The sequence below is a fragment of the Kogia breviceps genome, chromosome 10, assembly GCF_026419965.1.
Source record: "Kogia breviceps isolate mKogBre1 chromosome 10, mKogBre1 haplotype 1, whole genome shotgun sequence".
Classification (NCBI taxonomy): domain Eukaryota; kingdom Metazoa; phylum Chordata; class Mammalia; order Artiodactyla; family Physeteridae; genus Kogia; species Kogia breviceps.
The window spans coordinates 32,653,123-32,669,923 of NC_081319.1; the positions used below are offsets into that span (position 1 = coordinate 32,653,123).

The following is a 16,801-nucleotide window of genomic DNA, read 5'->3' on the forward strand; positions in this document are numbered from 1 at the left end:
AATCAAAAATGGAATTTTATGGATGGCACATCTTGGTGTTTTAGTCTTTCTGAAAAGAAATTCTACAGCTTTATATTCGCTATTTTGGGTTCATTTGTTCATGTGTGTCAGTCAACAAACATTTGTTGAGCTTTTTCTGTGTGCTGGATTAGGCCTTAGAAATGCCCAGGAAAGTTCTGACATGAAAGAATTCTACTCTTAGTAAAACACTGATTTCCTGGAAAATGGATTAGATGCTGGATGAATATGCTTTGATTCTGCAAAATCCAGATCTCAGTTTCAGACCTCAGGATAAAAGTGATTGGTATGGGCTTTGAAGCAAAAATTCAGGATTAGAAAATTTAGCACAAAGTCCTTTCCCCCTCCCTGCAGCCCACTTGTGGCTTATCACAACTTTTGCTTTTTTACTCAAAACTTGACGGGACATGATAGTGCTGCTGAAGGAAGGATTCCCTGAATACCTGCATGTCCCTGGTGTTTGGCGGCCCTTTACCTCTCTCCTATAATTTGGGGTTGTGATGAGGCCCTCCTCCACTTTCATCAGAGACAGCTGCAGAAGGAAAATGTCCCTCTAATCACAGTTGACATCTTTCCAGACACCACATCAGAAATGGTAACTGGCTTTCACGTTATTGTTCTGACAGCTTCTCTGCAAGCTATTGCCAGGAGCATTTTCTCAAGTTAGTCAAGACTAGTCTGAAAGCTGGTGGCCTCCTTTGTGCAAATGAACTCTAGCTGGACAAGGAGAGAGGTCCAGTCCTTCCAGAGGCCACATTCTGAGGAACTACGTTAAGATACATTGTTGGCATATTCAAGTACATTGTTTTGAGGGGAGGGGTATTACCTATTACACAGTTATTTTCCTTTTAGCTGTTTCTTTCTACTGAGAGAAACATCTTTAAGAATAAAGAGCCTCTTGTGAGAATTTCCAGTTTTGTTTGGAAGAGAGCTACTTTGACCAAATAAGCCTTAAATTATGTTCTTCTCAGGCCTAAGGAATTGTGTCCCAGCTAATACCCAACCAAGTTCTGCTGAAGTGCCTGGGCAGACTCACTCGCTTGTAGGATCAGGGAGCCTGCAGGCACCAAGGGTTAGCAGATCCTGCAGAGCTGAGCCCTGAGGGCCTAAGGCCCCCTGGAGTTGGGCAATGGGTGGATATCAGATGCCCTGAAGAGGAATGAGTGTCTATGGGCTTGTCTTTTTCTTGAGGAGCTGTGAGAGTGTGCAGCTTATTTGTGAACTTATTTTACTTTTGGCAACTTAGTATTATTTCAAACTTATAGAAAAGTTGCAAGTCTAAAATAAGATACTTCTGCATACTCTTTATCCACCTTCACTGATTGTTTACATTTGTGTTCTCTGTGTCTCTCTGTGTATCAGTCTCTCAGTAGATAGATAGATAGATAGATAGATAGATATGGATAAAGATAGAGATATAGAATATATATATATTTAACATATAAATGTAAATTATTTTTCTTCCTATTTGAGAATGAATTGCAGACATTACACCCCTTTAGCCCCAAATACTTCAGTGTAAGAACAAGAGCATCCTCACACAGTATAATTATCAGAGGCAGAAAATTTAACATTGACAAAATATATTAACTTCTCCACCATTCTTTTTTAAAAAATTTATTTTATTTATCTTATTTTTGGCTGTGTTGGGTCTTCGTTGCTGCATGTGGGCTTTCTCTAGTTACGGCAAGCAGGGGCTACTCTTGGTTGCAGTGCGCGGGCTTCTCATTGCGATGGCTTCTCTTGTTGTGGAGCACAGGCTCCAGGCACGCAGGCTTCAGTAGTTTGGGCTCTTGGGCTCATTAGTTGTGGCTTGCGGGCTCTAGAGCACAGGCTCAGTAGTTGTGGCACACAGGCTTAGTTGCTCTGAGGCATGTGGGATCTTCCCGGACCAGGGCACGAACCCGTGTCCCCTGTATTGGCAGGCGGATTCTTAACCACTGCACCATGAGGGTAGCCCCCACCATTCATTTTTAAAGTTTGTCAACTGTCACAATAGTGTATTTTATACATTATTGTGTTGTTATTCCTGGTCTAGAGTCCAATTCAGTATCATGCATTGCATTTATTGTCACATATTCTTTTGTCTCCTTTAATCTGAACAGTTCCCCAGGCCTTTTTGGTGTTTCTTGATTTTGACAGTTTTGAAGAGTAGAAACCGGTTAGGTTGTACAGTTTCCCTCAATGTGGGTTTATTAGATGTTTCTCCATGACTATCTTCAGATTATGCATTTTAAAAAAATATCTGGAGTGATGGAAGAATACTTTTTTTAAGCTGTGCATTTTTCACAGGAATGTGACAGAAATGATATGGTGTCTTTCTCTGTGTATCACATCAGAGGATACACGGTATCAGTTTGTACCAGTATTGGTGACATTAGCTTTGGTTACTTAGTTCAGAGGCATTTTCTAAATTTCTCTATTGTAAAGTTACAATTTTTCCCTTTTTAAATTACAAGTAAATTGAAACTGTGGAAGAGTCCTATCCCTCATGAAATGTTAACCTACTAGTTTAGCATCCATTGATGATTTTTTAACTCTATCATCCCTTCTATGTTTATTAGTGTTCTATACAGAAGAGGTGTCCCTTCACCATTTATTTATTCATTTATTTAAATCATATATATTATATTTATTTATATTATGGAGTCATGGATCTCTGTTTTGGCTCGTGAGAGCACTATAAGGTGGCGCCTCATCCATCATTCTTAGAGTACTTCATTACTTTTGATACTTCAACATGTTCCAGGCTCATCTTGTTTTTTCCCTACCTCAGCCCTAAAATCAGCCTTTTGTCCAAAGAGCTCTGGGTCCTTTTAGTGGAGAATGGTACTTTGAAACCAAGATCTGGGCACTTGGTGTGTTCATTGCTGCTAGGATATCATTGCACGAATATGTGTGTATGTGTAACCATGAATTCATTCTGATGCCTCCAATTCCAATCTACCTATATGCATCTATTTTAAAAAGCTTTAGGTGTGCCTTCTTTCTTTAGTACAGAGACATAAAGAAGGAAATAACAGCCACTAAATAAAAAGGCAGTTGTCCCAGTACCTAGATAGCCTATAATAGTGTGTGTGTGTGTGTGTGTGTGTGTGTGTGTGTATACACATGCTTAGGGTATATAAGTATATGATAGCACCAAATAAAAAGTGATAGTCTCCTTCCTCCTACCCCAGGCTCTGTCTCCAATGAACACTACCTGTGCTTCCTTAAAGAAATTTGATTCATACAATCGGGATGTATGTATGTATATGTAAATAGATAGATATAGATATGTATGTATTTTCCTCTTCTAAGTTTAAGAATTTGACACAGTAGGAAATATGCTGTGCATATAATTTTATTACTATTAATATATCCTGGAGGACCTTCCATACATTGTGTAGCTCTACACTATTCTTTCTAATTGCATAGTATTTCATATTATATGGATGGACCATAGTTTTGTTGAACCAGTTTCTTTTGGTGGACATTTTGTTTCCAGTATTTCGCTACTTATAAACAGTGCTACAGTAAACATCCTTGTTTGTGGATCTTGGTGAAAGTATATCCCACCATTATTCCTACCAACTATTTTACTGATAGATATTGTCAGAGTATCTTCCAGAAAGTTTTCTTTGGTTATATAACCTAATCCTCTGCCTGCAGTATCTAGGGACAGGTTAAATGATGATGACATTCTGCCTTGACACCTCTAAGGCTCTTGATTACAAGTCTCCAGCAGCACGGATGTTCCCACCCAGTCAAGGAGATCCAAAAAAAAAAATCAAACCAACCTCCCCTCTTAAAACTCTAATTAAATCCCTATTTAAGTTGTTGTTTCTCACCTTAACTTAAAATCTGCATGTCTAATCTCTCCATGCAAGGATGAACCTCACCTGGTGCAGCATAGAGATACAAAAAAGTAACATTGTAAAAATGGTTCTGCTCTTGTTAGCCCTGAGGGCTTGTGCTTAAAGCATTTGGTCTCTGATTAGTAACCAAATGACAAAAGCCTCCTATTAGTCTTGTTGAGGCTCCTTTCTGCTGGAGGAGTGTGTGGATAGACTGTGAAGGGAAGCCTGGAGAAGTAGAAGCTGTGACTCTCTCTGGTTTCCTGGACTCTTCCCAACCTCTGATCAAAGAGGAAGCCGACTCTGCCCTTTCTGTGTCTTTCACAAGGGACAGCCTTACCTTCCCAGCCTTACCTTTAAACACTCATGTAGGGCTTCCCTGGTGGCGCAGTGGTTGAGAGTCCGCCTGCCGATGCAGGGAACACGGGTTCGTACCCCGGTCCGGGAAGATCCCACGTGCCGCGGAGCGGCTGGGCCCGTGAGCCATGGCCGCTGAGCCTGCGCGTCCGGAGCCTGTGCTCCGCAACGGGAGAGGCCACAACAGTGAGAGGCCCGCGTATCGCAAAAACAAAACAAAACAGAACAAAAAAAACCAAAATAAACACTCATGTAAATTGACATTACATTCTTCTTAAAATATACAAATAATGGCTTGCATGACTTCCCACAAAGTCAAGTTGACGGACCATTTTTATTCTGTGGCTTTACCTGCCTCCTAGTACACTGCTAGTTTTAGAAGCACAGAGCCACATTCAGCTTGTCTTAGGTTCAGTGCCCTAGAAGCAGACCTGGATACAAGTGCGAGTAGTTTATTTGGGAGGTGATCCCCAGAAGCACTGGTGAGGGAGTGGGCAAGAGAAACAGGGAAGGGAAGGAAGCCACTACAGCGTGGGATCATGAACAGGTTAGCTCTGTGGGCAACTGGGGCTCAATCCTGCTGAGGACTTCTAGGAGACTGTGTGGCAGCGATTCTCAAACTTTGCTGCACAATAGACTCACCTGGGGAGCTTCCAGAACTCCTGTTGTTCAGAATCCCTGGATAGCAGGAGTCAGGACCCCAGAGCATCTTAAACTCCCCTGGTGATTCCAATGCATAGTCAAGGCTGAGAGACTGTACCTCTGAGTTGTCACCTCAAGCTTTAGGAAGCTGGGGTGTTTCCCTACCAACTCCAGTTCATCACGGGTTGAGGGCTGCTCCTGGTGACACTAACAGCCAAGCATTTCTGGCCTGTAGAAAGCCGAAGCATGCCAGGGAATGGTGACTGCTCAGGGGATGTGGGCCAGCAGCATCAGCTACACAATTAGCTGGATATGATATCAAATCCTGGCTTTGTTCACCCACTCACAGAGCAGTTTTAATCAAGTCATTTAAACTCTTTAAGCCTCAGTTTCCTCGTGTGTAATAACTTCTTTGTCCAAGCTGTAAGGATTAGGTATAATATACGGAAAGCACTCAGCATACAGTGGATTCTTAATAGATTGTTGTTTTAAACCCAGCAAGGGGAAGGAGGGAGGGAAGGAAGGGACTACTTCAAGCAGCCAGAATATGCCATAAAGGAACTAAGCTTTAGCAACTCAGGTTGTGAGTTCTAGTCTGGTTAGACAACACCAAATAGTTCTACCAGGAAATCTTTTTTTTATTGAAAGGAATGTTCTGATCAGTTGTCAGGATTTACAGAGTGGCTTAGCAGGTGCAGTCCATTTCTCCAGCATGTTCCATCTCTGCTTTGTGTGGCAAGTTGCCCCCAGGAGTAGATGATCCAGAGACCAGTGGCAGAAGGGAAGCCTTTCTCTTCCTGTGGATGAATGCCTGCCTGCTAGTATTTGGAGTGCTGCTCATGGGGCTTCCCTGGTGGCGCAGTGGTTGAGAGTCCGCCTGCTGATGCAGGGAACATGGGTTCATGCCCCAGTCTGGGAAGATCCCACATGCCGCGGAGCGTCTGGGCCCGTGAGCCATGGCCGCTGAGCCTGCACGCCTGCGTACCGAAAAAAAAAAAAAAAGATGGAGTGCTGCTCAGGAATGCATGGGGTGCTGTGGCTGCTAAGGCATTACCGGAACTGGGGTCTCTCTAGATAGGAAAAGGCAGGAACCCAGCCAAACATGAGTGAAGAACTAAGAACTCTCCTTGTAAAATCAGATTCCCGATATTATCATGGGCAATAAACACATTTGAATCTGAATTGTACAGTTGGACCATCTAAGTTGTTTGGTTACATGGAGTAATTCCTTAGAAATTAAGCAATTATTTGGACATTCCCTAAACTATATGGGTAATATTTTTGTTGATAAGGACCTCAGACAGTTCTGTATGGGAATAATTTCAATAAATAAGAGTTCATTATGCTGGTAAAAATAAGTGAATTAGCAAATAAAGGAGGGCCAGGGAAGCACCAGTGATAATAGTGTGTTATGAACCAAGGATTGTGATTAATCCAGTTCAGTGCACCTGAGGTTGGAAGAAAACAATGTAAAGTAATTAATAGTAATTATTAGAAGGCTTAGGAAAAAAGTGCTCTGTTTAATTAGATTTTGTGCTTCTTGTCAAATTCCATTGTTGAAAACCTTTGTGAAGATGAGCCCCCTTTCCCACTTTAGATGAGTGCCCATAATGGAGTTTTTCTGGAGCCATCATTCTGGAAAATATACTTGCCAGTGCTCTGCCCTGGATAGACAAGTTTTCTGTCTTCTCTACTGCTCCCCTGGCCTTGAGTGTTTTAGAGGGAAAAGTGGTTTGTCAATGTTTGTGGGATGAGAGTGGATCTGGCTGCTGTTGATTTCAGGGCTGGTGGTGGCACTGGCAGGCTGGCTGGGTCTTCCTGGCCTCTCACCTGCCTGGTTGAGCATCTTTTCCTTCCCATGCGAGAGAGAGAGACCTTTCCTTGGCCAAGGTGACCTCATCTCTGCTTCCCAACAAGCTAAAGGCCAGATGTTCTGTGGCCAAAAGCAATCATTGGGGCTTTTCCTGATTTGCCAAAATTACGTTAATGGGTACACTTTTATACATTATAGGGAGTTTCTCCATGGCTTTTTCCCTCTGGTGCCTGCTCTAACTTGCCGTTACTGCTGTTATTGCTGCTACTACTAGTGATAGCTAATACTGAGATGTTACTGTGTGCCAGACGTTGTGATATATTTAACTCTCACGATAACCTTAGTTATTTTATAGACAAGGAAACTGAGGTTCGGAGAGGCGAGGTGATGTGCTTAAGTTTCTATAACAAATAATTGGCATGACAAGGACGTGAAACCACAAATATAACCTTAGAGCCCGCCTAGCATCTTTAAACAACAGTTAATGGCATCTGAGCACAAAATTGCATATTATGTGAGTTAAGATTTATTTACCAGCAGCTCAGGGAACACCATGATTTCCAGGTTTTCTACCCCGTAAGTACATCGAAGAGTCTAGAAAAAAAGGAGCATGGTTCCTGGAAGCTGGAAAAGGGAGGATATTTTAAAACTAAGGTCTTAAAAATGGAATAGGGGGTCCCTCTCAATTCTCTTACTCAGCCCTGAAGCTGAGACAGAGGAGAGATGAAATGTGGATCCTCTCCCTGCTCGAGCATGAGTTTATTGAGTCAAGTTCCAGCTAAGGGCAAGTACAAGAACACAAAACCCTTTTGCTAATGTCTCCCTAAAGAAGGTGCAGATGAAAGGCCTCATCAAAGCCTCTGAAACCACCAAAGCTGTTTGCCAGCAAAGAGATAAATCATAAAGGTTTGTGATCTGGTTTGAATTTAATAATTACAGATGACTAATTAGGGGCCATTTGCTGTCAAGTCAGGAGCTGCACTCTCTCCATCAGTGCATTTTTGCTGCTCTGGTCACTTGGTTATTAAATAGAAAAGCCCTGTGATTAAATCACAGGGCTGTTCCGACACTAATCACTTCAATCTCAGCCATTTAAAATTAAGTCAGGCCTTGCACTTGCCCTGTCTTTGTTTCAGAAGTGGGAACAACACACTGCAAACGTGACTGAAGGTATCCAGAGAGCATCCATTTATAACCCTGTGTGATGTGGGTAGCTAGAGGAGGGTCAGGCTGCATCCCACGTCTCTTATCCATCATCCTGCAGGATCCCCCATCTCTAATACCACCCCTCCCTTGCCTGCCTCTCAACGTAACTACAAAGCAGCAACGACAATAGTAGTAATAGTAATTATGGTAATAACCATGGTAGCAATAATAATTACCATTTTTTAATCTCTTGCTATATGCCCAGCCCTGTTCTAAATATTTTTTTCTGCTTTAATCCTTCAAATAACCCTATGATGAAGAAATCAAAGTTTACAGAAATATTTTATAGACACTTACATATCTCACACACCTGAAACCTGCCTGGCCCATAGTATATCCTAGATAAATATTTGTTGAGTGAATGAAGGGATAGAGAGCAACTTGCCCAAGGTCACACCAAGGAGAAATGATCGAGCTGGATTCTGAACTCGGGTCTGTCTCGTTTAAGCTCTTTATTTCTTTGAGATATGTAGTAAATGCCTTGTGAGCCTTTCAATATTGTTGTAAGACACATGTTGTTTTAAATAAATATTTAAATTTATTTTATGCTATTTATTATATTAATTTAAGTAAAACACACTTTGTTTTTAAACAATATTTTAAAAGAAATAGCACTGGATGGCAGGAGGATCAGTGGTTTGGGAACCAGACTGGCGTAGAGAAAACTTCCCTCTCCAGCATTTACTGATTTTGTGACCGTGATCAAGTCACTAAAGCCTTCCTAGGCTTCAGTGTTCTCTGTATAAATGAACACCACCATGCTTACTTAGGCTGGGCTAAGGAGAAGCTAAAAAGGAACAGTCCTTGGGCTTCCCTGGTGGCGCAGTGGTTGAGAATCCGCCTGCCGATGCAGGAGACACGGGTTCGTGCCCTGGTCCGGGAAGATCCCACATGCCGCGGAGCACCTAAGCCCGTGAGCCATGGCCGCTAGGCCTGCGCGTCCGGAGCCTGTGCTCCGCAACGGGAGAGGCCACAACAGTGAGAGGCCCGCATACCAAAAAAAAAAAAAAAAAAAAAAAGGAACAGTCCTTTAAACAGTGAGCACAGTGCTTGACTCATAGCAGACACCCAGTTCCAGCATCTACTTCCCTCCACCTGTATATTGGAAGGTGATTCTCCTTTGATTCTAAGACTCAAAACCTCAAAGGATCCCAAGACTTGGGTCTAGAGGGAATGGAACCTGAGCCTAGTAGGAATAAGGATAGGTTTGGACCCAGGGCCAGGTCTTCTGCAAATCCATCAGCTGAGGACAGGTAGGGTCAGTTCTCCTTGCAGAGAACCTTACCCAGAACCACAGAAAAAAATAATTGTTCCCGGACCATTTACTAATGAGATTGATTTATTTATTTATTTTTAAATTTAATTTTTTATTTTTGGCTGCATAGGGTCTTCGTTGCTGCTCACAGGCTTTCTCTAGTTGCAGTGAGCCAGGGCTACTCTTTGCTGCTGTGCGCGGGCTTCTCAATGCGGTGGCTTCTCTTGTTGCGGAGCACAGGCTTCAGTAGTTGTGGCTCATGGGCTCTAGAGCACAGGCTCAGTAGTTGTGGTGTGCGGGCTTAGTTGCTTCACGGCATGTGGGATCTTCCCGAGCCAGGGATCGGACCCATGTCCCCTGCATTGGCAGGCGGATTCTTAACCACTGCACCACCAGGGAAGTCCCACTGATGAGATTTAGATGTCTGCCTTGCGCTATCAGGAAGTAGGCAAGCCTAGAAGGAGATAGTCATAGAGTGGCCTGGAGAACGATGATGCATCGTGAAAGTGGGTGGTGTCACCAGTAATGAGTCTCGGACAGAGTCCACCTCATCCATCCAGAGATACCTGTATCTCCATCAGAACTCATATCCACATATACAGAAGACTATGCCCTGTTGCAAATTAACAAAGAGCCTCCTGGTTGGTTTTTGATCCAAGAAGCATGAGAAGGTTTTTCCAGCACCTAAGCACTTCTAGAAAGTGTCTCCATCAAATATGAAACCCACAGGGCTAAGGAATCAGATGGTACACTCACACCCTTTGTTCCCATACATTCCCCTCCGTAACTGCCTTTCCTCCCTGCCTCAGATAGGTGTTCAGACAAAGGGTTCAGGTGCCCGTTAAGTTCATTTATGGTTTGGTTCAGCAGGCTGTTTCATTTCGGTTGAGGTATTGTCAGTCCTGGATTCCTTGCTCCTAAAGCACGGAGGCTGAGTGCTCATGCTCTTTGTTGTTTAGGGCAGTGCGTGGATGCTGCCTAGTCATGGGTGTGCCTCACCCTTGAAGAGACATTCCTTCTAACAGGAGGAGTGGAAATCACCAGTATCCCACTTGGACCAATGTCTGAACAGCTGTAATTTTTAAAAACATGTCTATATATTTTAAGGAAAATAAATTCCCCTGCTGGTAAGGAAAAACTCTCCTATTTGAAAAGCAAAAATCGTAGCTTGAACTTGTATGTTTTGAGTCTCCAAGGAAATTTGAGGTTGAAGAATTTCAGCCTTCAGTGATCTTTGCTTTTGAGGTTTTGATTTAATTTTGGCAGCCAGGTGGTTAGCGGAAGGGGAGGGTGTCACCTCAAGAACACTAGCCTCCTTTATTTATTCTTTTTTGAGTCACTCATTCAGAAATTATTCATTGACCTACTGCTCAGCACTGGGCACTGGGGTTTAAAGTTATGTGCCCAAATCAGAGAGCCCAGACTACAGCACAGTCACTGAGCTCACCCAAGGTGCTTTGTTTTTCATGGTTGAAAGGGGAGTGGACTGTACATTCACCTCAGTAAATTTGACGAGAATAACATGATGGGTCTGTGGGTCTTCAAATAGGCTGAGAACCCGTGAAACCAAGTATGTAAATGCAGGTGTTTCACACACAGTGTCCTTCCTGTCTAGGAACTCCCCCAGGTCATCTGTCCGTGGCTTCTGATGTACAGAGGAAGGGCTGTGCTGGGCTGGTAGAATGGGTGCTGTTTGGTTCCCTCCATTCCTTCTACCTGTGCCCCCCTCCCTGAAGTTGGGCAATTGGTAAGGAAGAGTTTTCTCAAAGGGAGCAGGGCCAAGGCCATCAACAACAACAACAACAACAAACATCAAGAAATACTCTTCTGGGGGAGTTGGCTAGGTACCAGGTACTATACTGGGTTCTGGGAATGTGATCATGACAGACTATATCCTGCCTTCATGTGCTTACATCTCATTAGAAGGTCAACCAAAAACCAGTAAACAAAAAATTAAAGTATCTCTGTAAAGCGGGTCTCCCCTGCTAGTCTCTGTCTCAGCATATTATCTGACTCATTCACAACAGAGATCGCAATCTGTAATTATTTTGTTTTCTTTTTATTCCCAATTAGAGGGCAGGGAGCATGCCTGGCTCCTTCACTGCTGGATCCCAGGACCCAGAGCAGGGCCCTGCACATCAGAAGTGCTCGGTGAACATAGAGCGAATGAGCAAAAACTAAGTGACACTGTGAAATGTTTGCCTGGGCCCAAAGTTTTTTGGGTTTTTTTTTTTTTTTTTTTTTTGTGGCACGCGGGCCTCTCACTGTTGTGGTCTCTCCCGTTGCGGAGCACAGGCCCCGGACGCGCAGGCTCAGCGGCCATGGCTCACGGGCCCAGCCGCTCCGCGGCATGTGGGATCTTCCCGGACCGGGGCACGAACCCGTGTCCCCTGCATCGGCAGGTGGACTCTCAACCACTGCACCACCAGGGAAGCCCAGCCTGGGCCCAAAGTTTAAACTTCAGGCTCCATCTGCGTTGCTGGCCATGATCAGTCACCACCCGATGTAATGGGAATTGAAAAGAAAATCCACTTTGATAATCCATGCAGATTATATTTTATAAAATATGTGGGTTTCTTAAGGAGATCATTCTATCCCAGATTAACTGGCTGTGGTTTAATTTTAAAGGCCACTAGAGGACTTTTGTCTTCTGGATTGACACTTGGGGTACCTGGTGGAAACCAGGTGGAAACATCTGGGGTTAGTGCTTAGGAGGCTGCATTCAAGCCCTGGGTGATGTATTGAGTTGGTCTCAAGAGGGCTGAGTGCCCGTGAGGGAAAGAGCCTCTCTTAATATCCCCTTTCCTTCACCAGCATGGGCCTCTTGGGGTAACAGGCTACTATTAACATGTCATGTTGACAAAATCATTGAACACTCGAAATGGAATTGTAGCATCATAAAATTCCATAATATGACAATACCAGGTAGCAGTTTTCATCTTTGTAGCTTACAGTTTGGGTAATACGTAATGGGAGCCACCATTTATTGTGCCCCTACTATGTGCCAGCCCTCATTCCAGGTGCCATATACACATCATCTCTGATCCTCAGGACAGCTGGACCTGGTGGGCATTATTTCCACTTTACAGGTAACATCCCAGAGCCTCTGCCCTCTCATGGAATTTTCCAAGATTCCAGGTATAATTCTGGAGCCTCTCAAGGCAAGAGAAGCCAGACTCAGGAAAGGGCACAGGTTATCCTGGGCGGCAGGTCACCAATGCAGCTGTTCCCCACTTTTCTACCCCAGCACATGTTACTAATTGATGGCAACCTTCTCTCATTTGCTATGCTGTGGAATCCTTCTCAGTACAGCACTCCAGGCATATGCTACCAGACATTCCGGATGGCAGATGAATTGTAACCTATTTGCCAAGCATGCTTTAACTGGTGTGTGTGTGTGTGTGTGTGTGTGTGTGTGTGTGTGTGTGTGTGTGTGTGTGTGTGTGTGTGTGTGTGTGTGTGTGTAAAGGGTTTTGCCCTAGGAATTAGAATCCTGGATTTAGAGTGTTACACTGTAGCCATGTAACTTGGAACAGACTGCTTATCTCTTCTGACCTCAGTTTATTTATCCATAGAATGGGAACTATCCCTTGGCATACATGCCTCCAAAAGTCACCATATAAATATAAACCAGTGACTTGGCTTCAAAGACACCACAGTGCCGCTTTTAATTGTAACTGGATGATGAGTCAGTATGGGTCATGTCCCTACACAAACATGAAGCATCCTCAGAAATGGCAAGTGGCTATCAGCATCTTCTCAAGACTCTTCCCAGAGCCCCTGAGCAGAGTATTTGACTCCCTAAAAGTTACATGGTGAACTTGTTAATGAAGATTCTTGGACACTGTCTCAGAATGGCTGATTGAGGATCCTGGCTCCTGACATTGGATATCTAAACTCTTACACTGCTCAAGTGGAATAATATATAGGATCTAGCATTCCATATTCTGGATAGAACCATGTTCACCTTTGGTGTTTTAAATATCTATGTAGCTGATGACAGAAAAAGAGGCCCCAATCTCCTCCACATCTGTGTCTGAAAAACTCTTATTCATCCTTCAGACCTATTCAAATGCCTTCTCCTCTAAGAAGATATCCCCAGATCCCACTAAGGCCTAACTAATTACTCCCTCACTGTGCTTCCAGAGTCCTCCATCCCACATTCTGAACACCTACTATGTACCAGGCACTCTGCTAAGTTCTAAAATGCATTACTGTATTTACTCCTCCCCCTTAGAGAATAAAAGCTAATGTTATCACTTCCACCTTAGAGTTGAGAAAGGGTGACTCAGACAAGTGAAGTGACTTTCCCTAGGATAACTGGATCTTACTGAATTATAATCACATCAGAGCCTGTGTCTCCTACATTAATGTGAGTTCCTTAACTGTGGAAGTTGCTGATCTTGGCATTCCTGGGAGAAAACACTGGACTTAGCACATAACAGATGCTCAACAAATTTTTGTTGATGTGAAGAAATAGTAGAACAATTATAGTGAGACAGACAAGGACAGCTCTGGTTGCTTTCCAGTCTCTGCCTGTGTTCACACTCATCATCTGATAGAGGAGGAAGAGGAGGAGATGGTGGACTTCTTTGGGGGATGAAGACTCCAGATATCTCTGGACTCCACTGTAACCTCATCCAGTGATTCTGGTCCTTTGGTAGCTTTCTGCCAAGTAGAATCAGGAGACTTAGCAAGTCACAAATTAGGGACTCGAGAAATACTTGCCTGATTGATTAAGCTGGGGATATAGAAGAGAGGTAAATGTATCTTTGAAGAGCTTTATTGTGTCTGTGGATGGAGCTTCTTTTCTTTTTATAAAGAGGATAATGTATTTTCCATACCCAACCTCATTGACTTCTTTGGTCATAAGTTCATTTCAAATATAATTTTCTTCAGTTCAAATAATGACTTTTCTGAATCTTGGTGTTTATAGCTAGAACATAGGAAGGTTGGAGAAGATGTCTAAGGTTCTTTCCAGCATTCTGGTTCTGTGATTACATCAGCACCCTGGACGATTAGAACAAATTTAAATTACCCAAGTACAAAGCAGCTCTAAAAATGGAATATCTTTAAGTGAATTAGATTTTTTTCAGTCTAATTCTTTCCAGTCTAATCTCTTATTCCAAGTTAAAAAAATCTGAGCTTTGTGTCTAAATTTCTAAGCCTTGATATACAGAGACATTTAGAAAAAAAAAAGGAAATTTAAAGAGAAACAAACTGTAGCAGCATGAATAAAAACAATAATGCAAACCAATTATCCTAGAGCTTAATAGTTTCCCGTAATTTCTTAGGCTTTCTTAGAACTATTCATTTACATAGCTTGGTTAAAGGTTTTGCATAACATGGTAGAAATGATAAGGATTACATGTGCTATTTGATGGCCTTTTTTTTCTTTCTTTAATCAAAGCCATAATCCTTGTTTACATTTGAACTTTGTTTTATCATTTGTTTCACAGCGAAAACGGAAGCAGAGCGCCCAGGATGAAGATGCCGTTAGCCTTTGTAGTCTTGATATAAGTGTAAGTACAGTCCTTCCTGTGTCCCTGCCATGAGAATACTTTTCATCTCTGAATGTATTTGTTAATATGCTGTGTGCTTTAAGTGGGCTTCCAGGATACAACTGTGGAAGTTGCAACCTGGGAGGAAACTCTCTTTAAAAAAGCATTTCATTTTACTGGAGAAAGCTGTGTTGCCAACTTAAACTTCAAAGCCACGCTGTGTATTGTCTTTTCTCTCATAAAATGAATTATGAAGTCAATACATTTGTGTAGAATCTAGATATATGCTGCTGTGCCACGTTAGAGGCTTGGTCCAGAAGATGGACCAGATGTTTGTCCCCTTTGGGGGAAGTTGGCAGGTTGGCCCAATTCAGGCAGCTGGTGGCTCAAAGACCAGAAGAAGTCTCTAGCAACATGACTGAGGGGGTGGCTTTGGATTCAACAGCTCTTAGTTTGAATCAAGATTCTATACTTAACAATTGTGTGACCCCTATCCTCACCTCTATTTCCTCTTCTGGAGAAGACTTAACCTAACAGGATTGTTGTGAGGATCAAACAAAACAATAAAAGTGACACTACCAAGCACATTGTCTGGTACATACTAGGCACCCACCAAATGTTAACCTCATTGTGTTTTCCTTTAAAAGCAGAAGTTTGTAAGAGATGTTTAAGTGACCTGGTAGTTGTGTGCCAGTGATGATTGAGGTTAAAAGCTTTCTTGGATTTTTCAGGCCCACATCCTTGGATGCTTACTTTTAGTAGCTTTCTTTGCATGGCCTCCTTGTCTCCCTACTGACACGACTGAGAAACCTACCTGGGCTTCTGATGCTCCCATCAACCAGGGGTTGGGGGAACCCTCTGTAGGCTCCTCATGTCTATTCATCTTTCCCACTCCCTTGAAGTTCAATCATTGTGCACAGTGGATCCATCTAACATTAGGCCCTGGTCTTTCTCCTCTACAGAGGCCACGAAAGTCATTGTTGTGAGATGAGGCTTCTATGCTAAGAATTAAGAACTGGGTTGTTGTCCTGGCTCTGCCTATAACTAACGATGTAACCTTGGAAGTCACTTTCTCTCTCTGGGCCTCATCTGTTAAAAAGGTAGATTTGAGATCAAGTCTTCTAAAACCATTGTGAAAGTTTGAAACTTCAATGAACACACATTATTGGGTTCTCATCCGATGACATTTATTCACCAATATAACAGTGCTCTCTTAGTTATTTTTAATTGTGGCAGAGTTTTCTGTGATGCAAACAGCCATCATGGAGTGAGCCTGAGCTAGCATTAATGTACTTTCACATCTTTATTTTACTATATGGTGTTTGTTCTAGTGTTTAGACCATCATGTTGATGGAGTTGGACCAGTTATTAGGTTGCCATGGTAACAGGACAAAAAAGATGATGGTCTTCTGGGTTTTACTTTACTCACTGAATGTTTTATTGTTGAAGCCTTTGGAACTTCCCTTATTGGCAACAACTTTTTGGTGTTTGAATGTTTTCAATTTTGTGGCAATTATTAGAATCATTGATGTTCAGAATATATAGAGCCCTTAGCCATCATGTGGTCCAATCCCCTCACTTTGAAAATGAAGAAGTAGAAGCCCAGGGAGGTGTAGTGATTTAATAAGATCTTACTCTAGGTCATTTCTAAGATCATGTCTGTTATACATTTTTCCTCAACTATGTTTATTTTTCAGGAAAACATGTCTCTAGAAGCTTTATTCAAAGAACCACTAAACTCTCTTATATGAAAGGATTATTTGCAACCACTTGTTTTGATATGGTTTTTGTGCTGATTGGCATCCATGACCTTGCCTTCTCGTCAAAGTCATCTAAGCTCATGTAATGAATAATTTGATGTCTTTTCTCCTTATGCAGCTGCAGAAGTTATTTCTCTCTCTTTTTCGCTCCCTCTCTCTGTCCTTCTCTCTCTCTCTCTCTCTCTCTCTCTCTCTCTCTCTCTCTCTCTCTCTCTCTCTCTCTCTCTCTCTCACTATCTCATATCATGTTTTGTCACAGTTAAGAGACTTTTACGGAAAAGAAGTCTGCCTTTGTGCTCAAGGAGTCAGCTATGGCCAAACTTCTTTTTGATTTGCCTGACATTTTTCCTGAATCTTGGCACATAGATTCCAGAACCAGGGCAGAGTTTCCTCCAAATATTGTCACATAGTAT

General features: G+C 42.6%; 1 protein-coding gene across 11 annotated transcripts in view; it reads left to right on the plus strand.

Moving 5' to 3' along the window:
• ARHGEF3 (Rho guanine nucleotide exchange factor 3) overlaps nucleotides 1-16,801 on the plus strand; it is a 316,825-nt gene that overhangs the window by 159,506 nt on the left and 140,518 nt on the right. For all 11 annotated transcript variants that reach the window (XM_067043854.1, XM_067043858.1, XM_067043855.1 and 8 more), the window contains one exon: nucleotides 14,587-14,649. In XM_067043854.1, coding sequence (XP_066899955.1) covers nucleotides 14,587-14,649 — 63 coding nt within the window. The remainder of the gene's footprint in view (nucleotides 1-14,586; nucleotides 14,650-16,801) is intronic.